We start from the raw sequence: 20583 nt of genomic DNA, 5'->3' as shown, positions 1-20583 counted from the left end.
GTACACTGTGTGCAGCCCCAAGACTAGTTTTAAAGCACAGCAGCACCAGTTAGATTTGATAACTATAAACACTTTATTTTCCTGTATACAAAAATATAGAAACAAAATACTGTAGAGAAAAATATAAAGTTAAGCAGAGATCTTTCTCCATGTCATTTTTAAGACAGGATCATACTGTGCAAGCCCCAGACTTCAGAAAATAAAAGTACCCTGGCAGTTTAAGTGGTGGCACGCTCAACCCCAACAGGCTGGATGCCGCTGCCAGAGGCAGAGCTGTGCTGAGGGGCACGTTTCCAGCGCAGGGAACTCATCTTGCAGCTTTCAGCATCCTTGCAGTTTGCTTGTGTTAAATACAAAATGAAACCTAAATCCTGTTTTGTGGTCTGAGCTGGAGAGAAACATTCTCACCCTCCCTCAGTGTATCTAGAGGGGTACAAGCCCACGGCCTGTGGCCAGCACGCATCCCCTGACCTGTGTAAATCCTTAGATTTACAGAAGCCAGTGAGTCCACAGCACACTCACACACAAATACAACTGGAAGCTGCCCATGACGGGCCGGTGAGCTGACAGTTATGATGTAAGGAAGGCAAAAAGGCAGTGAAAGCAAGCTGATGAAATCCCCGAGGTTCCACCAGTTCCTCAAAGGGGAAAACAACCAAAACCCCAACTGAACAAGGAAAGCAGCCAGCATTCTTTTCCGTGGTTGTCTTTAAGGAAGGACACCATGAACTTAGCAGCAAACAGCACAAGACTCATCTCCCCCTCTTCACCTTTGCTTCTCTAGTTTCACTTTCCACAACAAAACTGTCCAAGTTTGCTTGTGGGAAGAGAGAAGGGGAAGGAAATGGGGATGGAATTAAGGAATTACAGTGCAAATTACACACTCATGGGGGGGAAAAAAAAAAAAAAACAACAACAACAAAAAAAAACCCACACACATTCTCTGTAGATTTTCCAAGTCTGTTCTCTCCATTGTTACAAAACAGGGCCTGTCCTCATCAGGGAGGAACTGCTGATTGACTCCAGACCTTCAAAAGAACACGGAGTATGCTCCCTGAAGCAGAGAACTTGCTTTCCCACTGATCAGCCAGGTGCTGGTATTGCCACCTTTTCATCACCTGGTGATCACAGCAGGACTCCAGGAGCAGGCGCAGTGGGAGTCTCAGGTCTTCAAGTTCCTCTTTGTTTTGTTGATCCATAGAAGAGATTTCATGTCCCTGTGCTGCATTCGTGCTGGAAAAGAAGTGCAGCAGCACATGCTGGAGAGGATCCAAGAACTATTGCTGTGCTGAGGCAGCTTGTGGAGTTTGACTGAAAAAAATTAACCGAAAATCTAAGGGCAGTCCTAAAAAGGAAGATGAAAGAAGGGAATTGCTCCCGACGCCAGCTCCTGCCTGCTGCCAGAAAGGTGCTGTGGTGGTTCCTGTCTCCTGAATGCAGCACACGCAGGAGAGCAGAGTCTAGGGCTCAGCAGTGGTGTAGGGTTGATCAGCAGCACGTTTGGAAAGCCTCCGTGGCAGGGGTGAGGACCTCTCTCACTGCCACTTGTAGATCTTCACCATCTTCTCAGTTAGGGTAGCCAGGAGGTGAGTCTGGTTCACCTCCAAGGGGCAGATATCCAGCACGGGCAGGTCAGCCTGCAGCTTCTGCAGCAAGAAGCCACTGCCAGCATCCCAGAGCTGTGGGACACACAAGGTCAGGGACTGCAGGATTCTCCCCTCCCAGCCAAAACAGCTTCCTCTCCTGAGGAAAGACTTCCTTCGACTTATGTACAGGGTCCTTCCTCTGCTCTCACACCCTGCTTGGATGGTCTGCAACAAACCATCCCCCCCTTGTCCTGTCCCAACAGGCCCTGCTCAAAACTCTGTCCCCAGCTTTCTGACAAGCCTCTTGAAGTCCTGAAAGGCCACCAGGTCTCCTTGGAGCCTTCTGTCCAAGCCCAATTACTGCTAGGCTGCATGATACCCTCTCCTTCAAGCCAGACATTCATCCAGTCAGTTGTTCACGCTCTGCATCTGAGCTGCTTTCTCACCTAAAACACAACCCTCCTCCTCATCTTCCCTGTCACTCCTAAAACGCCCACATACATCACTCCCAGCACCTACCACGCTTGCTATCCCACCAAAAACATGCAGCTTCTCTCCCTCGAACTGCACTAAACCCCAACGCCACGTGGAAAAGAAGGAGGAGGTACCAGGGCAGAGTTCGACGCCTCGTCGCCAGCGCATACAAAGACGCTGCCGTCCTCCTCCGGGCTCTGGAAAATGGCATTCTTGGTCAGCAGCTTGCAGGTGGGCCCAGCACTGAAAGTCTGAACAGGGTTAGAAGAACACACCACATCTTCAGAGGCCTCTGTCAGCGGGCTGCACGTCAGCTCCATCATCACGCAACGCACGCAGGGGTTACTTTTACCTGCGTGACAGAAGGAAAAAGGGAACCTTTGGAAAAAATGAATTGCGGACGAGTTTTAACTATAGGAAGGTAGCAGCCCCACCCTGCAGCCGCCTCGTTTCGCCCTCGAGCGATTCCTATCGTTAGGCAGATGCTCACTGCTCCAGTTAGGGCAGGTTCCACGCCTCTGCTGAGCGCCCCCAGCAGCAGAGCTGGGTTTAATCCAGCAGAGCGCAGCTACGCACTGGGCCGGTACGTGGCGAGGCAGTGCCGGGTGCTGATCTCCGTCTGGATGTCGATGCAGCCCCCGGGCTCCAGCGGCAGGTGATGAGGCCGGTAGGAGTTGCCAGATTTCCATTCCCAAAAACAGGCTCCTTCCAAGGTCCCAGCTAGTATTCCACCGTAGGGCAGCGCCGCCGAGGCCATGCGGGGCAGGTAGGACAGTGATACCATGGGGCACCTGGAAGGGGGATTGGCAAGGGTCAGCGATGCTGGACGCAGCTACGCTGCTGTTCTGCCACGACTGAGCTCTAGGCTCTCCAGCCACGCTGCAGAGAGGGGCTAAGCAGGCTACAAAATGGTTCTTTAAGCACAGAACCCCAAGGGATTTGTCAAGAATAAGTGACATTTGACCTAACTACTGGATCTTATGTGTTAAAGAAGCATTAGGCGGCATGTAAGATTGGGGAATCAAATGCTGATTTACACAAGAAGCAGAGACTGAAGTACCAGTGTCTCACACCTCTCTAATTTGCCCTCTCTGAATTAAATACTAAACCCAGCTCCAAAACGAAGTCAGTTCTCCTCCTCAGACTGCATCAGTGGGTCCATTTCTGACCACTATGTGCCTTAAAAAGATTAAAAAAGAAAAAAAATTGCATAAAAGATGCATTAAAAAACCCTCATACTTAGTTCTATGTATAGCACACAGCCCTGTGAGAAGCTTCTCACTTCCATGCTGAATTTGCATTTTTGAACAAGAGATTCACAAAAACCAGCTTCAACCCTTCCAATTGCTGTGCTATTTCCAGAAGAAGCTATCTTTAGCTTAATGCGTACTAGAGAAAGTGAGAGGAATAAAAACCCTTTATGCCATACCTGGACTTCTGAGGGACTAGTTCCTGGACGTGAGAGTTTGTGTCTCTCAAATCATATATCATGATGGAGCCATTGACCAAGCCAGCGTAGATGTAGTTTGTGTCGTCAAGACACCAGCAGCAGCTCCAGACGGGACGGCCAGCATTGTATGTCTGCACCACAGTGTTTGTTGCCAAGCTGCAGAAGGAAAGCAAAGTCTTGGCTCGTTGCATAAGCATCTACTGATGAGAAAACAGCCTAATTAAGGTAAGCAAATCCAGCTTTTTCAAGTCTTTAGACAGCAGCCTCTCTCTTCAGACTGAATTCTGAATTAGCTCCTTTACTCCAGACATGAATCTGGAAAATCTAGACAGAATAATCACTTGGCTGTTGTCAAGTGATTTATAATTCTTCCAGGCCAGTGCTTCCTTTTCCAGATAGGTCTTTGGAGACTGGAAATCTCAGCGCTGCATTACTGGAATTAAATTAAGGCACATAAGTTACTTTTCTGGAAACAATTAGAAGTGACTCTAGCGTAATCCCGTAAAATCACATATTCCTGAGATCACAGGCCCATCTCTTCAGATTACACCTCTCATTAATGATTTCCCTCTTCATTTTTTTTTTTTTTTTTTTTTTTTTATACAAGATGAACGGTGCTTATGCCTCAAAAGAATCCAATTTAAGCAAGAAACAGACAGCTAGTGGGGTATAGACAGTTGAACGTACATTTATAGCATTAATTCTTTAGGAGCTCCATTTGTGAAAGGAAGAGGGGAGTACACAGAGGGGCACAGCCCAGGAAGCAGAGGAAGCTGGTGTTGGATCAGGATGTATCTGCAAAGGGCAGCAGGAGACAGAAGACAGCACGTATCAAAGGAGCTCTGGGTATCCTTCACAAGGTGTGGGCTCCTCCCTGGGGAAGGTGACCGTGCTCAGAACTCCAGAGAAGCGAGTAATTGCTCCTAGGTAAGTACAAGGAGAACAACCACAAAGACAAACCTGGCTGGGGAAAAGTAACAGGGACTTTCAGATCAGAACACTGACTGGTTCAAAACAACAAGGAAAAAAAAAAAAACAAACCAAAAAAAACCACAAATGTCATGGTGCTATTTTAAACACTTGCAAGCCAGAACAAGAGGCTTCAGGACACCTGGGATAATTGCTTTTGGTAGGATGACAATGAAATCAGTAACTAGGGAAGAAAGATAACCAAAAGAGGACTCTTCTTCCAGAGAAAGACTGAAAGAAGTGTGAACATTCTGCTGAAGCCAGCACTTAACTCCAAGACATTCTGGGATCAAGCACAAAGGCAAGAGGATCACAAGTTCTGGTGCAGGAACTGAGGCAGGTGTGGGAGTCAAGTGTCTGAGCAGATATCACAACGAGAAGCTTCTCTCTAAACTATGAGAAGAATATCAACTTCATCAGTTGGAAATCTGGCATGCCGACTTTAGCATCAGGGAAAGTTTTGTTTACTTTTAACTGGTCTAGCAAATATTTCAACAGGGTAACAGGAAAGCAACATTCTCTACATTTTTACTGCAGGATTAAGTTCTCTTCATTGCTTCACCCATGGGCAAGAATTGGCACTAACTGGTCAAGTAATAGACATACCCTGTAATCCTGACACGTAATCCTGTCCTAACTGGCAGCTCTATGTGCATAAAGATGTTGATATAGCTCAATAAGAATCTATCAGCCAAATTTCTGAAGCAGCTTAAGCTTCAGGTTGAAAAGCAGCAGAGCAGCAAGAAAACACACTCACAGGCTGTGAATTTAACAGGACTGGATGCATTTTTCTCTCAGCCTCTGCATAATTAGCCTCCAACCCACTGCTTTAAGTCTGTTAGCTCTAGAGAAATTGTGTTCCTCTAGCACATGCTCAGTGCTCTCTACACATTTCACACCCCAGATGGGTCTCACACTCTACAGTAAGTGTAAAATCAGAGACTCAACATCAGTGCAGGGAACATAGGGCCAAAACTAAATACCTCTTGTTTCTGTTTCAGGCCATGCAAGTTCCTGTGCTCCACACCTCCCTCTAGGGACAGAAAATCAAGTGGGCAGGATATTTCCTATCTATACATTACACTACATTTGTTCTCAACACAACTTGGCCAATCCATGCTCAGTTACTTTTTTCCACTGAGTTCTTCACAGGAAATGTGTCAAAGACAGATAGATCCATAACACCTCCACCTAAAACATCACAGAATCACAGACTGGTTTGAGTTGGAAGGGACCTTTCCAGGCCATCCAGGCCAAACCCCCTGCAGGGACCAGGGACATCCCCAACTGGAGCAGGTTGCTCAGAGCCCCGGCCAACCTCACCTGGAATGGTTCCAGGGATGGGGCATCCACCACCTCTCTGGGCAGCCTGGGCCAGGGGCTCACCACCCTCAGTGTCAAACACTTCTTCCTTCTCTCTAGTCTCAGTTCCCCTCTTCTAGTTTCAAACCATTCCCCCTTGTCCTGTCCCAACAGGCCCTGCTCAAAAGTCTGTCCCCAGCTTTCTGACAGGTCCCTTGAAGTCCTGGCAGGCCCCTATGTGGTCTCCTTGGAGTCTTCTCCTGTGCAGGCTGCCCAAGCCCAACTCTCTCCTGCTGGGCTCCCAGCAGAGGGGTTCCCCCCTTGGGTCATTGCTGGGGCTCCTCCAGCAAGTCCCTGTGAGGACTCCAGGACCTGAAAGCATGAACAAGTGTTTCCCTCTGTCAGCTCCCACACACAGACCTGGCCTCATCTCAGCAGCATCTTTTGGAAATCAGAAGAGCAAGTACAGCAAGACATTTCCAGTGAGACAGAACAAAATGCAGTCCCGTCTCTTGCACATAGGATGACTTGGCTGGATAGGCTGCTCCCTGCAGAAGGGCTCACCTGGTGAGTTTGAGAGTGTTGTCCAGAGCTGCAGAGAGCAGCAAGCCATCTGGTCGGCTGCTGAAAGCCAGCCCCCGAATCTGTTTGCTGTGTATGGGAATGTACTGGCTGCTCTTCAGGTTGGCCACGCTCATCATCTTAACACCACAACCTGCCAGGGGAGAAGGATAAGGACAGTTATCACAGAGCTGCACACGTGGAGAACCACCAACTCTGGAACTACAATCTCTATGCTAGAACTACAATAACTGTCCTGAAGCCTGCGGTGTAACGTACACATAAAATTTGCTGTTCTGAGTAAGAACTGCCACAAATTGTTCCTTAGCTCAAATGGCAACAGGGCTAAATCCTCACGGATCCCAGCCAGGAGAAGCAAACTCCATATCAGTGTCACAGTTCCTGTTACAAGAGCCTGCTGCTCTTTAGTCAGCTTCTTCAAAGCCATTCTTGCTGAGATAAAGCCACACACAGTAGGATTACATAGCTATTAAGAGAACAAGCATCACTGCAGAGAATGGTTACAGGTGAACTCAACCTGTGTGTCAGAGTCCCCACAAAGCCTCCATTCAGAGATTCCATTCCCTGTCTCCAAAAGCCAGAAAAAATAAGGAAGGGTCAGTTGAATGCAGAACACAATGTTGTTATGTCTAGATAAGGCATGCGAATCTCAAAACCATTAACCAAATGAAGTTTCAGCACTCAGAAAGCACTGAAGGACTTTGCAAATAAACACTCCCAGGCTCCTAGTGCTACATCCATTTCCATGACAGAGCAAGCTGGCGCTGGTCCCAGTGTGGGGTCACTTGCCCCGGCCGTAACAGTGAGACAAAACCTGGGCTGCCCACAGCCTCTTGGCTTATTTCCTCACTGGAAACAGTGCTCCTAGCATTCATATGAAAAGGTTTTTGCTTGAGGTTTATCTTTTAGTTTTAAAGAGTAATGGCAAATCAACTGCATGTGGATCAATCCACCTGCAGCCTAGGAAGTAATGTTTCTCCCTCAAGCACTGGAAGCTTCTCCAGAGGCCCAAGTGCAGACCCACCTCTGTAAGGAGGACCAGGCACTCCTTTTACCTTCCTGTGGATGCAGCACTTCAGCAGAAGAGCCAGGGACTCTCTGCTGGGATTCTGTCATGGAAGTGACAAGGAAACAGCCACCTCACTAGGCACAGGATACCAGCGCAGGGGCCAGATGAACTGCAGGAAGTCTTATGAACATTCCCAGTTTACCAGGCACAACAAAGGTCAAGCAGGAAAGCAACGCACGAGTAGAAAACATTTAACTTTCACCCGTGAATCCCCAAATCCTGACTTGCTTCATTACCAGGAATAAAAGTAGACTGTGGAGAAGGCTGTGATACCACGAGACAACTCAGCGAGTCACAGAATGCCATCACTCTGCAGTTCCCAGTCTGGGACACCACAAAAACCTTCTCCAAGTGGTACTTGCGCTGGCTTTGGCTGGAGGGAAGGCTGCCAGGGAAGCAGGGGCGGGAGCTGCCAGCTTGTTGGGGAGGACTCGTGTTGTGCTGGGCCACCAGAGCCTTCAGCTCCTGCAAAGAAAAAGACCCAGAGAGCTTTAATGTGTCACTGGTGAGGTAACCTTCTGGGCTATCTGTTCCAGATGCTCCAACTGTGCTTGTTCTCAGGTAAACAGGGAAAATATGGACCCGTTTTGAGGCTGTTCCTGAAATGTCGGATTTCCAACTCCATGGCTATGACAGTGAGCAACAAAAGCATTCAAACGTTATGCAAGTTCTGGCAGAATATACTCAGGAGTCTGTTACTGTATGTATTAGACCCTGTGAAAGAGAGGACTCTTGAGCAACACATAAAAGCCAATAATTACTACCAGACCAATGCTGTTCAGAAGAAACAAGCTGCCAAATATTACATGCAGCTAAACCACAAGAGAAAGTCAATTAAAACCATTTTCCAGAATTTCCAGAATGCCCCATCAAAAAAAAAAACCAAAAGCCCAAGTTTCAACACAAAGGTCTTTGCAGGAAACAGATCAGTCTATTTAATGAAGATGATCCTGTTCTTGTAAACCCTGGGCAGCAAATTCCAGGAACAATACAACTCTCAAGAGCTCCAGCCCTGCTTCTGCAACCTCCTCCTCCCTCTTCCTCCACTGATCAATGCCCAAGGATGCTCAGCAAGAGAGGTGGCCAACGACAGCTTCCACCAGCAACAAAGCATTCCTAGAACCCCTCTTTCCACAGACACCACCAGGGGTGAGGTGGGCATGCAAGTAGGGGCACTGGCATATTCAGGGTCAACCAAAAATACCCCCTAGTAAAGGATTTTGACCAGCTTGTTGCAACCCAAGGGCAAACCCAGACAGCAAGAACCCCAGGGATAGTGGAAGGAGTGTATATATGGAAAAAAATTGCTACTTGCTTTCTGTTGTCTGAGCAACATGGATTATGCTTCAAATACTATCTGATTTTCAAACAATTAAGGGTTGCAAGAGTGATATTACGAATGTATCAGTAGACTGCAAGCTAGCTCCCATATCGAACCAGCCACAACCACTTAACTCACAGCTAAGCAGAGGCAGCAGTTCTCCGAGAGGCAAGATCAAAGATCAAACCCTGCATTAATAGTTACCATCAAGACCTCTAACTTTTGGAAACTGCTCAAGAAGAGAGCAATTCTGAGATTTCACAGAGGTCTGATCTGGTTCGCATTGAGCGCATTGCAAATGCCCCAAGGGAATTAAACAAAAAAAAAAAAAAAAGGAAAAAAAAAAAAATCGAAGTTGAAGACTTCAGATGAGCCCATTAGAGCAACAGAGACAAAACAACCTGGGGAGGAAGGAGAGGTGTGGGGGTTGCCAGGATGCTTATGATGGAAGTTATAGCTTTGGGCTTTGAGTAAGCAGCCTGTGAAAACACAGGTAACTTAGAAATAATGAGGTTATTAAATTTTTACATTTCTTCTAGAAGGCAGGAGGATACCACCACCACCAAGGATCAGAAGAGGTTAAAGTTATTTGTTGCTCTGGGGAGTTTACAAAACTCACCTTGTCATCTGCACTTAACATTCAACTTTTACCCAAGTTATTAAAAACGAAACAAGGCAATTAAAGCCACAAGGACTATTAGCCCAATGTTTACATTTAAACACAAGGGGGAAGCCAACAGAGTCAGGAAGTCCTCCTGGAGACTAATTACCAAGGCGATTAAAAATCTTGCACTGCAGAACAAATTCCACTAAGGGTGCTCCAAAGAGCTCTCTTTTGGTAATATAAGTCTGTATTTCCCTTCAAGAGGCTTTGCAGAGCTCTCCTGATGCCTGGTGTTAAGTAAGGGCCTCGGGGGCATGCTCTCCTCGCTGCACATGCTATGATGGCCTCCTAGATCTGTTTGTTGTGGTGATGAATGAACAGTCAGGGAGGTTGGGGAAAGAGGACACACAGCAGAAGCATTCCTGAGGAGGAGGAGAGGCAGGAGAGAGCAGTGAAAAGGAAAGGAAAGCTACCAGCTACAGCAAATTCAGAACACCTTTCTTTTGAGTATTAGATAGTCTAAATAGCTGGTATGAAGCTTTAAAGACAAAGGCAGATGCCAGGTGACTGTCACTCTCTGGGTGTGCTTCCACAGATCTCTGGCAGAAGCCATCTCCCACTGCACAGCCACAGCCTCACCTTTGACACACACAGCCTCACCTTTGACAGACACAGGACTGTGCAACCTCAAGCTGTGGGGCAGCACTGCAGGAGCTCCACCTTGCACCTTCCTTAGGTTTGGGTCCAGATTTGGTTGAAGGGACACAGAGGACTGACAAATCAGCTCCACTCTAAGTTAAACAGCTGAATGAAACAGCAGCTTCCACTGCTTCTGAAGTGAAGGGTCTAGAGCCCAAGTGTGGTGAGGAGCAGCTGAGGGACCTGGGGGTGCTGAGCCTGAAGCAAAGGAGGCTCAGGGGAGACCTTCTGGCTCTCCACAGCTCCCTGACAGGAGGCTGGAGCCAGGTGGGGCTCAGGCTCTTCTCTCAAGGAACAAGCAATAGGATAGGAGGAAACAGCCTCAAGTTGTGCCAGAGGAGGTTTAGGTTGGACCTGAGGAACAATTTCTTCCTCTTGAGGGTTGTCCAGGGCTGTGCCAGGCTGCCCAGGGCAGTGGTGGAGTCCCCATCCCTGGAAGGGTTTCCAAGCTGTGGAGATGTGGTGCTGAGGGACATGGGTCAGTGGGGACCTGGCAGTGCTGGGGGAACAGTTGGGCTCAATGACCTTAAAGGCTTTATCCAACGAAAATAATTCTATGATTCTGTATCTTCCCCAGACATTAGCTGGAGGTGAACACAAAGAAATCTTTCATCTTTTTGATCTTTATACAATAAAACCATTAGCCTAACATTTTTGTAGAGGCAATAGGTTAACTTTTTTTTTTTTTTTTTTAAAAAAACATACTTTTGCCATCAAATTCCTTCTGGATGCTTGTCAAAATCCTATTTAAAAAAAAAAAAAATTTCCACTACATCGGGCAATACAAACTGCCCTCTGCAAGGCTCAGAATTATACCTGCTTACTTCTCCAGAGCAGCATGCAATCTCCTGTCAATTCCTTGCCAGCCCCCCCTTTCCTGCTCCATACCTAACCAGAGCTGCTGCTTCTCTCTTGCAAAAACCAATCTCCTACCTGAGTTGATCAGGGGTATTAATGCCCCAAGCCAGAGATGGTTTGATTATCATTAGCTAAACTTGACTGAAAATGTTGGCAGCTTCAAGAGTAAGGCAGTAGCTCACATCCCCTTCCCAAGTTCTTTGTGCTCACAAAGGAAAAACTTTAGCCAGAAGTAAAGCTTCAGAAGCACTGCTTCCAAAACACAACTCTGACAACAAGTTGAGTTCAGATTAGATGCTAGGGAAATTCCCCCAAATTTCTCAGTGAGGATGGTCAAAAAAGGAGGATGTACAGTCTGCTTGCACAGTCGTAGTATAATTAAGCACCTTAAAATCAATTCCAGCATTCACATTATCCACTCCAGGACAGAGATGAATGCAGTCTAGATACTGAAACAGAGCTTAAAGAACACAGGGCACTTCATCTTTATAGCATGAGACTTCATGTCATTTTGACTGGATGCTCCATCATTTAACACCAGAAGAATTGCAAGAGGAATTTGTGGACCTGCTGTTTTATCTTATTTGTGTTTTTCTTAAGCCAAAGTTTGAAGTGGACCAATTTTCTTATGAGCTCTGATAAGATTCATACAGGAATTTGGGGAAGTGATTTATAAAGCCTTATCTTGCGTCATACAGGAAATCTTCAGCAAAGAGGATGTTACTTAATGTACAGACATGAACAGCCAAGGCTATAAAAAAAACCAGAAGTAGAGAAAAGCATGAAATTAAGTTAATTCAGTGAGAGATTAGATATCAACTACTTCATGCAACAGAAAAGCAGCAAACTGCAATGAAACAGGCTCCTGGAAAACCTAGCACTGGTGGAACATGCCAGAGAATTCACAGTTGGAAGCACCAGTAGAGTCCACAATTTATAAAAATCCTGCAAAAGCAGCTGTGCTGGGTTTCAAAATATCACAGTGTTGCATAAGCCAGGAAAGAAGCAGTCGTTTAGCAGCCAAGTCATTTATTTTCAGTAATTTGTATTCCAAGGGGACAGAGGTGCCCCTGAGCAGCTGTCAGCCCATGCACAGTCTCATGCCAGCAGAAGGTGCTCCAGTAGAATATTGACTGACCTTCACAAAAAAACCCTTCAAGATTTTCTGTTGTTTTCTTTTGGTTTTGCAAACAGCCACACCTCTTCACAAACCACTTCTCAAAGGCTTTGACTAACTAGTGGTAACAGCCCCCACTACACATTTACTGTAGAGATTTTCAAAGCTTATTTTGATGCAGCTTGAGAGAAAGATGAGGAGAAGAAGTTTGGTGCTGTATTACCAGCCGTTTCCAGGCACTACAAAGCCCAAGGAGCAACCTGCAACATCAGCAGCCAGAAAAAAAAAAAACAAAAAAAAACCAAACCACTACTGCTAAGTTGTACTTACAACTTTAAGTATTAGAAGCACAAAATTAAAAGGTCAGTGTTATGTAGGATACAGGAATACACCAGCCTGGGATGTTCAGGATACTCCTGAGGATTCACCAGTTGAGTTTACTACATCTTGCTGCTTATGAAAACTGGAAGCCTGTCTTCTCTAATCCAAGGGAACACGGAAGTGACAGATTGGAGCAAGGGAATCCTGCCTGCTTTAGCAGCAGGAGACTCACCTGAACTTGCTTGCGGAGTTTGCTGCATTCGTCTGTCAGAACCTGCAGCTGGAGTCGGCTCTGCGCAGACTCCAGCTCCGCCTGTCTCCGTAGCATTTGCTCCTTCTCTAAAGAGCTGGAGGAACAAGAGAAAAGCCATCCTTAGAACAAAGAATTATCCATGATGCTTCTCTGGCCCGTCGACTCCTGTACTCAGGCTTCATCCCAGCACAAGTCTCGTTCATGTCAGTTCAAAAGTAACAGAAAACGTGGTACCTCTCTCACATGGTCCATACACCTCGATATCTTCTGTGCTATGCAATTGTACTGACCCCCAGAAACTGCCTTTTTCCTCATCCTCACTGATTTAGTAAAGGGTGAAAGAGAAATCAGGAGGTTTTCTCACTACAGAAACAGTTTAGCAAATTCTGTACCATCCACGTCTATGTAATGTGCCATGTACGCAACACAGCAAGTGCTATCACAGTGAGATTTACAAGCTTGTTTCTATTACCAGTAGCTAATTTTCTATTTCAGGAAAATATACCTGTGTCAGAAATATAGAGATGCAGATAAATCCCCTGCACATGCCCATACAGGAGCCATACTCCCTACCTCGCCTTGAGCCTGAAGTGCATACACTCCATCTAGCAGCAGCAGACTCGATAACATACTTCAAGTGCTTTCATGTAGGCTTTCCAGAGGAAGGAATAGTTACAGAGCAGGGCAGAAACACCAGCATTCCTGACAGTTATCTCTACGTTTGGCCTGTAATGTTGACCACTGCATTCTGCACCTCAAAAGCCCCAGTATTACAGTTATTTCAGTGGTTCACAGGCAAGGAGGTCTTGCTTGCTGAAGTACCTCCTATATATATATATATAGACCCAGCCTTGCACGTTCACCGAGTCCAGAACTTGGTTGCTTCTTCACCCAATTTACTTTTTCCTGCAGAAGAAACCCTGTATTTACCCATCACAAACACATCCTCTACACAAGTTCTCAGAGCCTGAAGGCCATTTTTTTTTTTTTTAATGTGAAGAACAAACCCCACAATCTTAGACCTAGTTCAAGGCCACGTGAAAACAGCACTGATGCAAGCCTCAGCACTGACATATGTCCCCGACTCGTGGCTGTGTGCCACCACCAGCAGCTTCATCAGGCTGCCAGGCAGTCCCTGCTGTCTGCCTCTCAACCCAAACAGGAGGTGGAGGCGGCACAGGGCAGGGCTGAAGCAAAACTCCAAAACAACCACCTCACCATGAGAGATAACAAGATTTAAACACCCAAATGTCTTCTGTGCTTTCATTTATCATTTGTTTTGCAGTGACAATTGAGTAAAAGCGGCGTGACCCTTCTAAAGGTACAGTTCAAATGCCATCAGGCAGTGGCAATCCGGAGAGAAGGAGTATTTTCCCTTTGTGACAGTTATCCTCAATCATTTCTGATTAATAATTACTAGGATAGCAAGGTTGCTGCTGAAAGACTGCCTTGTTAGCAGCAGTAAAGTTAAAAAGATGTGAAGACCCCAAATGAAGTCTATTCACGTCAAGATTCACAAGAATTCAAATATTTAATATATGTTATTTATGAAATATAAAAATTTAAAATATTTTGAATATTTAATTCAAAAAATTAAAAGGTTGCATCTGTGACAGCACCTTACTGAGTGCTAGTAAGTAACTAGTCCCCATTTTCCTACCTGCTTTTCCTTTTTTCCCTCATCAAAAGTCTACATTTAAGTTGGAGGGTAAAGCACAGTCAAAATAACACATACTGACCTTTCGAAAGAAAATATACACGAAGAGTTTGACAAACCAAGATAGAAAGATCACTTTTGCCATTTCACTGCCACAAAGACCAAACTCAACAACTGTGTTCCAAAAGCAAATTCTCCTTCCAGGTAAGACCCATGTGAGGCCGCGGTTTGGCAAACCATCCGTACTCACGGTGACTCCCAAGGGAATGCACAGGTGGCTTCAGACAGGGAAAGGAATTAAAGCATCACATAGAAGCTGGACTGCAGCCTCTGACAGCATGCAGAGGGTGAGGTCTGCACCCCTCTGTACCTTTTCATGCGTTCCTGTTCACTGGTGTCCAGTGCTTTCAGAGTGCGAGCGTACAGGATCACGATGTCAGAACGTTTTGCTTTCTTATTGCACTGAAATAAAAGAAAAGTTCAGTTCACCTACATGAATTTTAACTGTCCAAACTATGCGTCCCTACAAGTTGTGAAGTATTAGTTGGAAAAACGCTTAGGGCTTTGAAGAGAGCGGTTGCCTGCTTGAAAACAAATCCACAAACACACCAACATCAGCTCCACCACTGGAGGGGTTCAAGGCCAGGGTGGACGAGGCTTGGGGCAACCTGCTCTAGTGGGAGGTGTCCCTGCCCATGGCAGGGGGTTGAACCTAGATGATCTTGAAGGTCCCTTCCAACCCAAATCATTCTGTGATTGTGTGTTTGTAAGACACCCCTCCTCAGACAGGTACCAGCGCCCTGGTCAGGACTACAACAACAGTTCAGGTTGTGTATCTTACTGCACTTTAATAACACAGCTCCTTCCTTCCACTAAATTTATTCTGCTAAAGGCCCAGCAACACAGCATGGTCAGGGAAGTTCAAAAACAAAAAAAGAAAACCCAACAACAACAAAAAAAAAATCAGACAAAGCCAGGGAAAAAAAAATACAAACCAAACCACCAGCCCAGCCCCTATTTTCAAAGTATCAAGGCTGGCTCCTTGGCCAACAAACAAGAACCCCTGAGTAAACCCCCAACTCTGTTACTTACACACTTCTATTCCTTTAATCAAACCCTACAGGCCCAAATCCATAAAAGCATTCCCATGCCAGCAGGAAACGCTGACATCCCACAGATTCCAGTGACACACGGGGAGTTGGATACTTCAGTAATTTTATGAGTCTGGCTGTGACCATCAAGTGCTTTAGATTCGCCCTAAAAAGAAGGAAAATGCCTCCTGCTGAGTTCAGGCTTGGAAGAAATTCCAGCATCCACACAGTTAGAAAGACTAAATACTGCCAAAGCTGCAAGTAATTTTGCAAAAACTGCAAACACACTTTTGTGGATCAGGAAAGCAGCAGTGAATACTCACACCAACTAACCTCCACTAAACGTTCAGTTACTCCGTGCGCTTCCAATGCAGACTTCTCTATTATTCAGCAGCACAAAGATTATCAGGGGCAACACTTTCAGAGCAGATGACCCCGCTCCCTTTGTACAGAGCTGCCTTGCAGAGTGCCAAGTCCTAAGACAGCTTTCCTGGCAGCCTGCAGCTGACCCTGGCAGGATCAACTGCAGCTGGAGGGGCAGGGAGGAGGGGGCTGCAATTTCACAGGAATTTGCCCTCCAGCCACTTAGTACAGAGCACCACAAACAGCAAGCATCCAGAGAAAGCCCAGGGCAAAGGACAGCCTGAAAATGAAGGGGAAAGGAATGAGCTGCAAAGTTCCTGGGAGAACTTATTCTGGAGACATTTTCTGTAATTACATCACGGGAACAAAAAGAGGGAGCAATAATCTGCTAAAATTTTGTTAGGGTTCAGGAAGAAAGCAGTCACAAATTTCCAGAGCGCAAAAGCATTGGGAGGGTGTCTGAGAATTCTGTCTGGGCTTGGAGTGGGTGAAGAAAAGCTCACACAGAATTGGCAGGGATAAGAAAAATAAGGTTTGGGACTTTGGTGTGGCAACAGTGACTCTTTAGGTTTAATCCTGGTGCTTGTCAAGAGGAAGTCTCTTGTTGAGGGGAGGGAATCCTGTGCAAAGTCAAGCAAGACTATGGAAGCTCTCAAAATGACAAAGCCAAAGAAATCCTGGGCATCCAGCCACCAACTTGGGAAGCAGCAGAACTGAACCCTATTTACAAGGTACTTGTTGACCTATTTTTTGTCAACACTTTCTGGAGAAAAGGAATTAGGAATGGAAGCACATCAGAGAAGCAGAGACCTGACCGAAAGAGATCAATGTTACCCATGGAAACAAAACCAAAAAGAGCCTTTAAAAAAAAAAAAAGGCAGATCTGCCACTTTTACATGGACATGAAAGGCTGTAACGTGCTTCTCAGCTCCTTCTCTGCAAGCCACCTAACAACCTGACCTGCCTAAGGCCTGCAAAAGCAGATGCAGTTCAAAACAGAAGATTAACCAACTGAAATCAGTTCTCAGACTGATTTCTTGTCCAATAATGTATTCTTTATGCTTGGTTCATGACTTCCAGGAATCCATCTGCCATTCCCACACTCCAGGACCATGAGTTCAGCACTTGAACTCGCAAACTTCTGAGCCTGCTGCTCACAGATGCTCCACTGCAAGGAGAGAATCCAAGGGAGAACTCTCCCTGGAGAGCAGCACTAGGTGTTCCTGGCCTAGTTACATCAATGTAACTGTGACTTTTGTTACTTCTGACAGCAGGTAAAGGTGGACTCCTCATGCAGCAAGGAGTTGTAGCCATTACAGTGACCAAGACCTGCAGCACGAGTTAACCAACAGCAATGCCTTTCCAGTGCCCAGAAACCTCCATTCACCTGGGGGCACTTCCCTGGCTGTCCCTTGAGCCACCTCTCAATGCAGGTGTAACCAAAGAGGTGTCCACAGCGCAATGCTGAGAGACGGTGATCCCCAGCGTTGGTCCAGGGCTCAAAGCAGATGGTACAGGTAGCTCCTTCCTCCTCATCCAGCAGCCCGGCAGGAAATGACGGCTCCAGGTTCTTCAGTGGAGTTCTCTAGGATGAAAAATAAAACCACACAATTTTTTTTTTTCCCCCCCAGACAAGTGAAGCATTGAGCTGCAGTGCTGGGGCAGCTCTGGAGTCCTCAGCACAGCAGAGACAGGGACCTGCTGGAGCGGGGCCAGAGGAGCCCCAGCAATGACCCGAGGGGGGAACCCCTCTGCTGGGAGCCCAGCAGGAGAGAGTTGGGCTTGGGCAGCCTGCACAGGAGAAGGCTCCAGCTGGGGAGACCTTCTGGGGGCCTGTCAGTATCTGAAGAGGGCCTGTCAGAAAGCTGGGGACAGACTTTTGAGCAGGGCCTGTTGGGAACCGAGACTAGAGAGAAGGAAGAAATGTTTGACACTGAGGGTGGTGAGCCCCTGTGCCAGGTTACCCAGAGAGGTGGTGGATGCCCCATTCCTGGAACCATTCCAGGTGAGGTTGGCCAGGGCTCTGAGCAATCTGCTCCAGTTGGGGATATCCCTGTTCCCTGCAGGGGGGTTAGGCTGGATGACCTTGAAAGGTCCCTTCCAAGTCAAACCAGTCTATGATTCTATGAACCGGTCTCCAAAAGCATTCAGATCATCCTACCTGCTTTTGCTGGTCTTCAGTCTCTTCACCTTCTTGATTTCCATGTTCTGCAGAAGCTTGAAACAAAGCTTGAGGTGGCTCCACTTGGACCTGGCTGGAAGCTAAAGAAAGCCCTGGTTAAATGAACTGATAGGTAATGGGGGATAAAGGAGTCTGCCTTGCTTTGATCTGAAATCATCAGAGCATGAGATAAGCAGTGCAGCAATGGCACAGGTTACACACAAAGCTCATCCCTACAAAGCCCACCAATGAGAATTTGATGCTTTCATTCATAGAAAGCAGCACACTTTCAGCATATCCAGTGAAAAAGGAGAGGTCTTGTAAAGACAGCAACTGTTATCAGGATCTCCTGGCCTGCTGGAAACAAATCTATCTCGTACAGGTCTAGAGTTGGGCTGATTTAAGGATAGAACCCCTGGATCATTACGCCTGTAGAAAGTCAGACGCCAGTATGCAGAGGTTATTTTGCCAAAGGATCTCAGCATACATATTTCATGTGCCAAGAGAGCATTTACTGTATGCTGCCTGTCCATTCACCCTGACTGAAGCACTTTTCCAGCTGGTTGTTATCCCAATTCCCAATTCTGATGGGTTTTTGATGTTTTTGAGGTGGGTCTTGGCCCTTCTGTTGGAACATGGGCACAGAGAAACATTTTGTTTGGATTATCATCACATGCATACTAAAAAAATCAAGCAGAAGTCATTGTCTCCCCCTATCTCCTGACCCAACAAGAGTTATTAGTCACAATTTAGTATTGGAGGCAGATATTCTCAATGCAGTAGAGGCATCACTTAACCCTGGCTCATGTCAATAGTTTTCAGCCTCTGTGGTTCTGGTCTGCATAGAAATCAGTGGTTTATATAAGGAAAAGACAAGGAAATTCCAGAAAACCCAACAGAGAGCATATGTTCACACAGTATTAGCACTAAAGAGCTTGAGCTTCTGTCACATGTAAGACAAGCTCAGAGCAAGCAGAATGACTCTGTTCAAAAGACACCTCATAGATGTGCCCTCAAAAAAACCCAATCAAAATCAAAACTAAGGGCAGAGTGAAGCAGAAGAACATTTCTTAGAGACTACAGAAAAAAAAACAAACAAAAAAACAAATAGCCACCCACAACACCTTGTTCTTATATTCTTTGAGCATTAACAGTTAACTTGCTAGTCAAGGTTATTTCTCACTCCTCCATAAACTGTGGGGGTTCATCACAACATCACTGAGGTGTGTGGCAGCCTGTGAACATGACTCTGGACAGAGGATAGCAAGACAGAAAAAGCCAAGGAAAGAAAAAGCCAAGACAAACCAAAAGCCCACAGTCCTAAGTACCTCTGTCTCCTTGGCTAAGTGTCACCACAAGTTAAAGGAATGAAAAAAACAAATTCTAAACTGATGCAGACTGAAGTCACAAAGCATTAAAAAAATCCTGAATTGGATCCTTCTTGGAAAACTGAAGACACTGCTGATGGCCAAGGGGCATCTTCAGTAACACTCCTTGAGAACAGTAACAGTGGAAGCCTAGTAAGTACTAATTCTAAACCTGAAATTACTCAAACGTTCCCAGGATTATTTTTATAAGCAGTGGGCTGCAAATATTAACAAAAAAAAAAAAAAGAAAAAAACCCCTCAGCCTCTACACAGCTCAAATTCAGCACAAACCTCCCAAGCTGGCAGCTGGAGGAGCCCCCTGGGCCGATGGTAACAGCGGTGCCACAGCTTCCACCTCCTCCTGCTCCTCCTCCTCCTCAGGAGTGCTGCTGTCAGAGTCGCTCAGTTCCACCGCCCCACCCGAGCTGTGTTCCTGGCTGTGCCTGGCAGCACGGGAGGGCTCCAGGCGCAGCCCGGGTCCTGCAGCTGGCTCTTGGGTCCTGCTGAGCTGGAAGTAACTGTCCAGTGCTGTCCTGAGGCCAGGAAGGCAAGCAAGAAAAAAAAAGCCAGTTATTCCAGGGGAGCTTCTTCCTCATCTTCCTTCTTCTCTGCTTTTCCTCTCTATCCCTGGATAGAAACCGCCTCCCCTCCCCCTGATTAGTTCAGCTATCATCTCAATTATCCCTCAGATTCAAAAGGGAAGTTTGTCAGGTTGCCTTCTAGCTCAGAGAACCCTGGTGACCTTCACAGGCAGTCCAAGGGCAAACAGTACAGTGATGTTGAATCATCTGGAAGGAGCAGAGCTCTTGGTCTCCCTGAATTTAGAGACAATGCTCCAGTTAATTATAATTTCACCCTTGGCATTTACAAAAGCTACAAAGATGAATCAAAGCCCAAACAAACCAGAAGTGGGGATTTCTTTCTGGTTGGACAACATCACTCTTTAAACCCATCACTAATGATATTAAACACAAAATTTTTACTTTCTTTGCCTGGAGACAAGAAATTATAAAAAAAAAAAAAAAAATTGAAAAAATATGACTTTGCACAATTGTGAAAGTTTCTGCAGCAACTGTGAAACTGTGACTGGAAAATCCCAAATGGGGCAATGAGTGCAGAGAGAGCGCACAAGCTGGCTAGAAGCACCAGTGGGAATCTGGCAGTGCAGAGGGAACGCTGTGAGCAGCAGCTCTGCAAGCAGGAGGGAAAGCACAGAAGGGCTGAGGAGGCACCACCACAAGAAAAAAAAGCAAAGATCCTGCCCAGAATTTGGCCACAGCCTGGATGGAAACTGCTTCCAGAGACGGCAAGAGGGCCGTTCAGACCCAGTCCTGCTTTA

At 46.3% G+C, this 20583-nt stretch overlaps 1 protein-coding gene across 1 annotated transcript; it reads right to left on the bottom strand.

Moving 5' to 3' along the window:
• Positions 1-1535: 1535 nt before the first annotated feature.
• On the bottom strand, positions 1536-19777 carry RFWD3 (ring finger and WD repeat domain 3; the record flags this gene model as incomplete). The annotated part of the gene is made up of 11 exons (XM_008936235.1): positions 1536-1679; positions 2195-2412; positions 2637-2851; positions 3490-3666; positions 6346-6496; positions 7669-7897; positions 12585-12699; positions 14633-14724; positions 17104-17301; positions 17878-17978; positions 19536-19777. Coding segments are annotated over 11 exons (1882 nt in total), but the record flags the coding sequence as incomplete, so codon positions are not given.
• Between the last annotated feature and the right edge of the window lie 806 nt (positions 19778-20583).

The sequence above is a fragment of the Merops nubicus genome, unplaced genomic scaffold, assembly GCF_000691845.1.
Source record: "Merops nubicus isolate BGI_N331 unplaced genomic scaffold, ASM69184v1 scaffold22822, whole genome shotgun sequence".
Lineage (NCBI taxonomy): Eukaryota > Metazoa > Chordata > Aves > Coraciiformes > Meropidae > Merops > Merops nubicus.
The sequence above is the reverse complement of the archived record's forward strand: the minus strand, read 5'-3'. Positions and strand labels throughout refer to the sequence as shown.